Below are 10,411 nucleotides of genomic sequence, written 5' to 3'. Positions count from 1 at the left end.
CCAAGTCCGGGACGCAAACCATGGTCGACTACGTGGGAGTCCAGCGACATAGCCATTACGCTAACTGCTGGTTCCCTGTTTTTGTTTTTTTTCTGTAGGCGCGTGTGCTCACTGGGGACGTAGAGAGAGAGAGAGAAATCACCCCCCGGGGGATGACCACACCGCAGTTCCTTCTCTTCCATTCTCCTCTTGGGACTTTGGGCACGTCCATATACGCACCTGGTGTGAGTTTCAAGCCACCAGGTCCAGGACTCAAACCATGGTCGGCCATGGTTTGAGCAGTCCAGCACCCTAACCATTACGCCATCAGCTTGTCCCACATAATGAATGATTACGTTCCTAAGCTGTCTTTCAAAGGTTTGTGAAAGGATCAAAATGTTACGTTTAAACTTTGACTTCCCCAAGCTTCCTTACTTCCCTCCCGTCTTCCCTCCATGCATCTATCCATCTCTATTTCTTGCATGAGAAAAAGGCAGAGAGAAGATGAAGAGAAGGCGCCCCCAACAGGGCCCCTGTGCCATGAGCTCCCGCCCCGCTGGCCTAGGCTCAGCCGGCCCAGGTCGACACAGGAGCAGGCACGCATCCAGCGTGCCCAGGGAGGTACCAGGACTTTGGCGTGTGGGTCTAGACTGCACCACCGTCTGGCCCACTGAAACGTCTTTCTCTCTCTTCTCTGTGAACCCCCAGCTACCATTAACATCGCTCTTCCCCACTCCTCTGCCTGAAACTAAAGATCCCCTTGCCCCGACTTCAGAACACCCTGGATGCTGCCACTTCTCCCTTCCCGGAAGAAGGCTGAGAACAGGAGGAAGCCCCCACCCCCCTTGCGTCCAGCACAGCGCAGCGACCGCACTGGAAGCCCGCCTGTGCCTAGAACGTGGGCTCCCTGTGGGTGGCGGTTGGTGCCCTCTGGCTCCAAGTGTCCGTAGGTGAAAGCGGCTGACGTGGTGTAGTGGAAAGAGCTTTTGAAACGGGCAGGTGGCGCGGTGGTTAAGGCGCTGGACTCCCACATGGCCAATCGTGCTTCATTCAAGTCCTGGACCTGGTGGCTTGCTTTCTCACTTCCTCTCTGTCTCTGTCTCTAACTGGTCAAATTTAAAAAATAATAACAAATGAAAAATTTGAAATAAAAAAACAACAACAAATGAAATTGGCAGATGACAAGGCCAATCTCTACATATCCTGTGCTCCGGCTGCCTTTTCCTTGGTGGAAAAAACAAACAGGGAAATCCACACAAACTGGGCACACTTCACATGGCCCCTCCGAGCCGTCTCCTGGACCGCACAGCTCGGACTGACCTTGGTTGGGACGGGAATAAACAAGATACCAAGGCCAGATGGCAGCACCAGAGTAAAGCATGCTGGTCTGCAAGGCTAGCTCACGTTGGACAGTTCCCAGTTCAAGTCCAGAAACCTCTCTGAGTACGCCTACACCCACGGTCTAGGACTGACTGAAGGCTGGGGTTGGGGTGCAGTGCTGGAGCCCTCTTGGGAGTACTGTCTGTCTGTCTCTCTCTCTTTGAAGAAGTAAATAAGCCTTAAAAAAAAAAAAAAAAAAAAAAAAAATCTTTTGTTGAAAGCCCTAAAAAAAAAAAAAAAAAAAGATGCTATTGATGATTGGGACCAGCAGTTGGCGTAATGACTGTGTCGCTTGACTCCCCTGTAGTCGACCACAGTTCTAGTCCCGGACCCCGTGGCTTAAACTCACACCAGGCGTGTGTGCGTGCGTGCCAAAGTCCCAAGAGGGGAACAGAGGAGAAGGGATTGCGGCGTGGCCATCCCCCCGGGGGTGATTTCTCGCTTTCTGTCTCTCTGTCTCTCTCTGTCTTTCTGGTGAGCGCACGCGCCCTATAGCAAAAACCTCTCCAAAAAATAAAAAAAAAAGAAAGAAAGATGCTCTTGATGACTACGCCAATCTCTAGATATCAGTCCTCCCTGCCAGAGCAGGTCAGGAGCCGCCCAAGCCCTGGATACCACCCTGCTGCCTCCTCCGTGTGCTGTCTTCCAGGTCCCTGTGCAGTCCTGGTTTGACGACATGACGGACACGGAGCTGCTGGACCTCATCCCCTTCTTCGAGGGCCTGAGCCGTGAGGACGACGTGTACAGCATGCTGCACAGACTCTGCGAGAGGTAGCCCCGGCCCCACCTGCGCGCTCCGGAACCTCCGGCCTCGGGGACCTGCCTGGCCTTCGCGCCCTGGGAGCTGAAGGGAGGATACTCCACGCTCCAGGCCACAGGAGGAATGTGGCCATGCCTACCTGTTTCGTTTTATTTTTTATTTTTAAAGAACAGAAACAACTATTTTACAAAATAACTCTTTTAACAGATTTCATAAAGGGACATGCATTTTACTGGATTTGCTTTTCTTAAAACATACCAAAAAAGAAAAAGGAAAAAAAAAAAAAAAAAACTTGGGTTCTTACAGAATGAAAGAAGCCCAAGAGAAGGAACTGTAAAAGCAAAAAAAAAAAAAGGAAAAAAAAAAAAAAAAGAGCTTGGTATCTATCAGACTTCCTTTCAACTGTCCTCCCATCCAAGCAGACAGCCTGTCCACCCTGTCCCAGCTCGGAGCAGCTGACCCAACTCAGAACCTCTTTCCTACAGGATGAAGTGCCTTTTTGAATGTTATTTTAAGCTGAGAGTTCATTTTTCTACACAATATATTTCCAGACATCTTTTAGTCTTTTATCGTCTTAGATAACTCTAAGAAGAGACAGCAGACAATTTTCTAGAACCTGGTAGCGTGTGTGTGGCGTGGGGAGGTAGGGGGCAGGGGTGAGGGAGAAGAGCGAGTCGTGGGCACCTGTCTCCCACCAGGTCTAGGGTGTGACCACTCAGCCTGGGGCATGCGGCAGGGCCAGGCTCCCTGGACTCCCCGCTGCCTCCATTCACTTCTGACCCCGTTGGGAATGCGTCTACACTCGCGCGGCTCAACACTTGATGAAACACCAGATTGCTTTCTAGTATTATTTCCGATGGTGACAAATAGGTCTTGAGGTCCCATTTCTCCCTCGGGAGAGTGACATCAGGTCGCTTTGGCTTTTCACACTACTGCCATATTTCTGTATTTTTTGTTGTTTCGTGGTTGTCGTTTTTGGTAGAGCAGTTACAAGAAACCCTGCAACCCTTGGAGAGCGAGAGAGAGACAGAGAGATATTTAAAAGAAAAAAAAAAAATCTGTTTATTGACTTTTGAATCTTTCCTTTCCAAAAAGCTGGATACACATGGAGCTGTTTGGGACTTTTTTTTTTTTTTTTTTTTTTTTTTTTGTGCTCCCGCGCTGCCACCAAATGGAATTGACCAGCGGCTGTTACACTGTTCTTTGCCACTGTGCCTACGCTCGGAATATTGCACACTGCGGAGCTGCAGGCTTGGAAGGGTCAGAGACGGAGGCGTCCCACCCGCTGCAGGCCGCGCCAGCTGTCGCCCTTCCCTGGCGCTAGCCACTGGGAACGCAAAAGGGTACAGGCCAAAGGGCCAGGGCACCCAAAGGTGGACGTGGATGTAAAAGCGCAGTCAGCCGCAGATCCTGTGGTACGCTGACTGTCCCCGCTTCGGCCTGTGTCCTCCACCAGCTGCCAAGCGGATGTGGCCCAGGTCCATCTCTCGGCCTTCTCCTTTGAAGCACAGCCTATTTCTGAGCCATGGGTTGGGGGAGCTGGTCGAGATGTGGGGCTCAGCACCTCCAAACCAGAGAAGAGAAGAGAAGAGGGGCTCCCTCTGCAACCTTTCTCAGTCTGGTTCTGAAGCAGTGCCATATTCCTTGTCTGACGAGACAGTCTGTAAAGTATTGCTCTTAAAAATCATTGACCGGAACCCTTTTACGTTGGCACCACTGCCTTAGTCCTCTGTGGGTTGGGCCTCGGCCAGAGTTCTGGTGGGAGTGGCTGGCAAGCCTGGAAATTGGAGGTCACAGTAAAAAAAAAAATTTGTTTTTTTAATTCACAAAATAACGAAACCAGCTACCAGTCGTGTCCTCTCACAGCACTTGGGTCTGTGGACCGCTCTGAAGAGAAGTCGGTTTTCGGGGGAACGAGATCGCCCAGTATTCTGAGTGTTCCCAAACCTAGCAACCCCCATGCCAGGTAGACCAGGAACAGCCCTCGCCAGGCGTCACCTCCGGTGATGTCCCGTGGCAGACCCGCACACGCCATAAACCTTTATTTGGAAAACAGTCATTAAATGAACCCGCTGCCTTAACTGTCTTGAATGTTGCAGTCCAGTGTCTGCCAGGTGTTGGTACCTGGGCCCTCCCCTTGCCCCTTCCCTGTTGACATCCTGGCGCCATATTGGAAAGGGGAAGACGCCATGTTGGAAGGGGTTGCAGGATAGGTCAGGGGAAGCAAACCTGGGGATCATGCTCCACCTCTGACAGATGGACTGAAGACACTTGGTGGGCCCCAGCCGGACACCTCACCCGCCAGGTCCTGAAACTGTGAGCGCCATCACACTCATCCAGCGTGGAGCCATTGGGTGAAGCCCATTCCTGCCGCCACAGACGCAGAATGTCAGGAGGGCCAGCACGCCCTCCAAGGGGTCTGGATCCTGCGCACCTTATTCGACCACACTCCAAAATGCCCTTTTTTATTTGAACCCTTGATTCTGCTTTCTGTACATAGTCAAAATGCCTATATCTCTCTATATTTGTAATCATCCACATGTAAATGAAGCAATAGAATTGTAACGCAAGGCCAAGAAAGGAGACGGATGTTTGGGGTTCATGTTTTTTAAGGTCAATACGGGTGTTTTTAATGATTACCTTTTATTAAATCGTGGGCTATGAAACCCGTCAGCTCCTTCTGTGTGCCATGTCCTTCTCGTGTTACCAAAATACCCGCAACTCTTTAGCCAAAAGAGAAGTGGCATCTTCTGAGTCCCCGTGGCCCCTTCTACCCCGAGTTACAATGCGGTCTCCCGGACAAAAGATTTTACGCTATGATCTGGGGCAGGGACTCCAGCCCCGTTTGGTATTGTGACATCTCTGGCCAGGCCTCGAGCGGAGGTGCCCAGGTACTCCTGAAGTCGTTAATGCTCTGTCTTCCATTTGTTCTGGAACCTTCCATGTTGGTCTGCGGTCTCTCCCGTTAGCTGTTTGCTAACAATGCATTTGTACCCTAGAAAGGAACTCCATCTGTCCCGGTCCATGGTTGGTGGGGAAGCTCCTTTGACATGGTGCAATTTTGATGAGATGACTTTGGGGACATGAGGATGCCCTAAGGACACTGATGTGTCATGGTCGCAGCATTCAAACTTCTGAACTTTAGAGGTCTCCAAAAGGAAATCTGTAAGTTTCTAACCTGGCACCCTTCTATAAACCCTGTAATTTGAGGATGGCTTTCTAATAAAATCCAGAACCATGCAGCCCGATGGTCAAACACGCGCGACGTTTGTGCCTCTGCTTTAAAAGGTGCTGGGCTGGACAGTTGGTGTGCCAGGGTTCGAGAACAGTGGATGGCTTGCAGTTCCCCACGCGACACTGGCTGGCTGCCTCTGTTCCTGTCTTCCTATAAATCTGATCATGTGTGTTCCCGTTCCATTCTCCCAGGAGCTTCTCTGCAGACGGACACCTCCAAGGAGTGGAGGTGCTGGTGTCTGGGTGTCCATGGGTTTCCGTCGGACGATCGAATGCGATGAACAATCCCGCCTCAGTGGGGAAATGCCACGTGTAGAGTGTACACGCTTCCGGGGGCGAGTCTTGTCAATCCGAGGTTTTGCAATGATTTCCTTCTTGCCAAAAAATAAACATGTGAAACCGCGCTCTCTGGTGGATGGACTGTGTCGCTAGGGCAGCTCCTTCCCCCCCTGCCGTTCTCGGCACGGCCTCATGCCAGAGCCTGGGGTCTCCGGTGTCCCCACTCCTGGAGAATATAGAAAAGGCCGCACGACCCCTGGAGCCACAGACCCTGGCTCCAGGGACCCTTTCCAAAATGCCTGTGCCACTGAAAGGTGCCCCTCCCCAGGCAAAGCATCCGGCTCGCCACCTTCTCACGGGGACTCAGCCCTGCCAACAGGCTGCCAAATGCAGCTCGAGGAAACCTCCCACCCCCTGAGAGCCACAGGCACCCGGTGCGGTGTCTAAAGCCAGAGCCCAGGGGACACTAGCTAAGCGGCTGTCGTTACCGGATGAAGCCTGGCAAGGAGGCACCAAGGTAGGAGGTACTGGGCAGTCTTCATGGGGACAGTTGTGGGCACAGTCCAGCCCACAGTCCAGCCCCCTGTACGTGAAGGAGACAGGGCAGCAAGGCCTCCCCTCTGTGGGGACTCCCGGCGAGGACCTGGACACAGTCTCACCACCCTGAGGACTCGCTTTTTTCCTATGACACGCATCTCAGATCACACCGGCGTCTACACTTCACCAGCTAGCAAGGCCTCCTCCTTCCCCTTTCACAGCTGGGGAGGCGGCCAGTGGAGCGGCCCTGTGGTCCCTGCTCTGTCATGGGACGCCGCTGCTTCTAGGTGTGTTTGTACCCGACGGTATGCGTCTTAGCCCAGCAGATCCAGCGTTTGCCCAGAGACTCGAGCTCGACTACCCCCTACTCTGTGCGGTCTACCCCTCCTTCACGTGGGGAGCTGGCCAGCCCGAGGCAGGCTCCCCAGCTTTCTCCCCTGCTCCAGCCCCTGGCCGTGCCCTCTCAGTCCCATCTTCCTCCACTGCTCCCTAGCCCTCTCTCCTCTCCCCTTCTCTGGCTTTGCCCCTTTTCATAGGAGCCAACCGATGGATGGCTAAGAAGTGGGACAGCAGCGCCCACAGCCGAGTGTGGGCGTGAGTGTCCACAGAGCCCCTGTGCAGGTGGGTAGGAGACAGGCCATCGAGAAGGCACCTGTGGAGACTGGTAGATGGCGTAATGGGTAGGTCGCTGGACTCCCACGTAGTTGACCGTGGTTCGAGTCCCGGACCTTGTGGCTTAAAACTCACACTGGGGTGTGTGTATGTGTGTGCGCGCGCGTGCACCCAAGATCTCAAGAGTAGAATGGAAAAGAGATTGTGGCATGGCTGTCTCCCTTGGAGAGTGATTTCTCGCTTTCTGTCTGTCTCTTGGGCGAATGCATGCACCCTATAGGAAAAATCTCTTAAAAAAAAAAAAGGCACTTGTGTTGGACTTGGAAACTGGATTTCCAGAACCCCCCGAGGTTTCCTCGCTTCGGCACACATCTGCTGTCCATGTTCCAGGTGCAAAGGTGGCGGGAAGCCAGCCAGGGTGGGAAGGAGTGGCAGGAGCCGGCCCAGGGATGACGGCACGTTAGCTGGGAACAGCCCGGATAGGGCGCGCGTTGAGGGCTCATGGCAGTCCCCGAGTAGCCTGGGATGCCTGGTGCTTGATCCCGTGCCAGGGCTGGCTGTGCAGCCACTGGCCACTCAAGGCCTCGAGCCACCAAGTGGCACAGACAGCAGCCTGGTCTCCGAGAACAGGGGGGCCTCTCGGGCTTCAGGAAGAGGGTGAGGCTCTGCAGTCCACACCCCCATGGCAGCTCCGGCTGCTCAGCTGGTAGGGCCACCCGGGAGCTCTGGAGGTGCCCTCCAGGCCCTGGGCCCCCAGGCTGGTGAACGCATGCTAGTCTCTGGGGGTGGGGACCAGCATCCTGTTTCGAAGTGTGTCAGCCAGGCCTGCACCCCCGCCCTGACTGCTGCAGTGGAAAGGAAAGGCCGGTCCCCGAAATTCCAGGCTAGGACCGGTGGGCTGGGCGGTGTGTGAGAGGTGAGGAGCAGAGGGGATACCCCCACTGCACACAGGAGCCCAGGGGCGCAGCATCCTCCAGGAAAGGAACGAGCCTGGCACTCTGTCCCCCCAGGGGCCAGACTTCCAGCCCAAGCAGTGTCCTGGTGGCGGCTGACCAGCGGGCAAGGCAGTGACACGGCTTCCTTTGAGAGCCCCCCAGGACTGGCCTTCCGTATGCCCTTGGCCTCAGGTGCCCTGCCGTTCCCACAGCATCAGGGAATAGCCTCTGGCAGCCATGCAGCTGCCCCCCGACCATGGCCTGCAGCACAGGACGGGACCATGAGCAGACAGGTCCAGGGTGTCTTGGAGCCAGGACCTGGGTCAGCAGTTCTGTCCCTGTCCCCATCTGCGCATCCAGGGGCTGCCTGGGCTCCTTGAGAAGCTCGATTCTGCACCTGCTGGGGAGGGGCTCTGAGGAGGCGGGAGGCGTGGCCACAGCCCGGGGAGCCTAGGGGCGGATCCACTTCTGGCCACCCCAGAGTCTGGGTCAATATTGACTCAGGGCAGGCGAGGCCTGGGGTGATAAGCTGGGCAGGACAAAGTAGCTGCGAAGCCCTGGGACCTGCTGGGCGAGGGTGGCAGTGGGTCGCAGGGGCCCGAGGCCAGAGGCCATGGTGAGACAGCTGGGTCATGGCCAGGGTGATGCTGGTAATTCCAGCCTGGCCCTGAGCCTTTCTGACTCAGCAGGCCCCCTTGAAGGGTGTGGGCAGAGAAGGGTGGCCAAGCAGGGGAGGGTGGCAGGACCCCCGTTTTGCTCTAAACGGAGGAGGGCAGAAGAGGTGGGGTCTCCCCAAGTTCCTTGTAGCTGCCTGTGATTGGCCAGACACAAGGCCAGGCTCTAGGGCTGCCCGCCATCTCTCCTGGGCCTAGGACCCCAGGTTACGGGGCAGGGAGGTTCTGGGGCAGGGCATTTCTGTCCAGGCAAGATCTGGAGACCCAGGGACCCAGAGAATTCTGAGGGAAGGGGCCTGGGAGAGGTCCTCATAGCCCTCACCAAGCTGCTGAACTGGCTCATATCGGGTGAGGTATCCTGCCCACAAGTATGGTGGGTGTCACCTCCCTCGCGTCTCGGAGGTGGCAATGTCAGCTCAGAATGAGCCAGAGAAACAAAGATTTCCAGTCAATCAGGGAACCAGCAGGTGGCATGGTGGTTAGGGGCGCTGGACTCCCACATGGCTGACGGTGGTTCGAGTCCCAGATCTGGCAGCTTGCTTTCTCTCTCTCTCTCTGGTCAAATTCAAATAAATAAATAAATACATTTAAGTTAAGTAATTCTTCAAAGTCACTCCGCCAGTGAGCGCCATTGGAAGCCAGCTGGAAAAGATGAAGGTCACTGTCCGAACTCAAAGCCAGGCCCAGGCTTCGGGACAGAGCCTGGCAAAGGGTTGCACACACACACACGCCGCTGGGTCAGACTCGGGCTGCAGGAACTTGTCCTCAAATATGCATCAATGGGACCAGCAGTTGGCGTAATGGCTATGTCGCTGGACTCCCATGTAGTCGACTGCAGTTCGTGTCCCGAAACTGGTGGCTTAAAACTCACACCAGGCGCGTGTGTGTGTGTGCCCAAGATCCCGAGAGGAGAATGGAGGAGAAGGGATTGTGGCATGGCCATCCCCCCGGGGGGTGATTTCTTGCTTTCTGTTTCTGCCTGTCTGGCGAGCGCACGCGCCCTATAGCAAAAAACCCTCAAAAAAAAAAAAAAAAATATATATATATGCACCAATGGCACACAAACACCATTTAAACACACACGGCGGCGAGCACACCCTGCCCACGGGAGCCATCAGGCCAGCTGGGGACACAGACACCCAACAAGGAGCTCGACCAATGAGGGTATCAGTCCTGCAACCCCAGACCTGAGGAAGGTCGTGGATGAGCAGTCGGGAAAGGCCCTGGCTGAGGCCTGGATGTAGAAATGGGGCCGCTGTGGGGAGAGCTGGAGGGGAGGCTCCCCGCCAGGGGGAACAGCGTGTGCAAAGGCCCGGAGACTGCAATGGCCTGAGCATCTCCAAGGGACAAAAAGAGTCTGGCAGTGGAGACTGCTCTATAGCCTAGTGGTTAAGGGAGCCAGATCCCACACGGCCACTTGTGGTTCAAATCCCAGCCCTGGTGGTTTGAAAACCAAGCCAGGCACGTGTGCCCCGAGGTCTAGATGGAAAGAAGAAATGGAGGAGAAGGGATTTCAGAGTGAGCATGCCCCGTAGGGGGTGCTGTCCCCATTCCTCCCTCTCCCTCCCTCTCTCTGGCAAGCACACAGGACCTCTGACAATTTTTTTAAGGTGAATCTTATGGGACCAGCAGATGGCATAATGGTTACATCGCCGGACTCCCACATAGTCTGCTGCATTTCGAGTCTTGGACCTGGGGGATTAACACTCACGCCGTGTGTGTGTGTGTGTGTGTGTGTGTGTGTGTGTGTGTGCGCGCCCAAAATCCTGAGACGGAGAGGAGAAGGGATTGCGGCGTGGTCAGCCCCCTGGGGGTGATTTCTCACTTTCTGTCTCTCCAGCCAGCAAATGCACACTGTAGCAAAAATCTCTCTCTCAAAAAAAAAAAAAAAAAAAAAGGTCTCGCAGCTGCAGAGTGGTGAGGAGGGCGAGGCGCAGCCGGAGGGACAGGCAGCCTGCTTTTCAGTCCCGCCTTGCAGAAGCCACTGGGCGGGTTTGGGGAGGGGGGGGGGGGGTCTTGCC

The 10,411-nt window shown here is 54.9% G+C and overlaps 1 protein-coding gene across 2 annotated transcripts in view; it reads left to right on the top strand.

Annotated features, from left to right (window-relative positions):
• Positions 1-2,411, top strand: part of CTDSPL (CTD small phosphatase like) — a 171,123-nt gene extending 168,712 nt beyond the window's left edge. For both annotated transcript variants that reach the window (XM_006168962.3, XM_006168961.3), the window contains one exon: positions 2,009-2,411. In XM_006168962.3, coding sequence (XP_006169024.1) covers positions 2,009-2,134 — 126 coding nt within the window. In that variant the 3' untranslated portion in view covers positions 2,135-2,411. The remainder of the gene's footprint in view (positions 1-2,008) is intronic.
• Positions 2,412-10,411: the final 8,000 nt, after the last annotated feature.

This window comes from Tupaia chinensis, unplaced genomic scaffold, assembly GCF_000334495.1.
Source record: "Tupaia chinensis unplaced genomic scaffold, TupChi_1.0 Scaffold146584_1, whole genome shotgun sequence".
Classification (NCBI taxonomy): domain Eukaryota; kingdom Metazoa; phylum Chordata; class Mammalia; order Scandentia; family Tupaiidae; genus Tupaia; species Tupaia belangeri.
The sequence above is the reverse complement of the archived record's forward strand: the minus strand, read 5'-3'. Positions and strand labels throughout refer to the sequence as shown.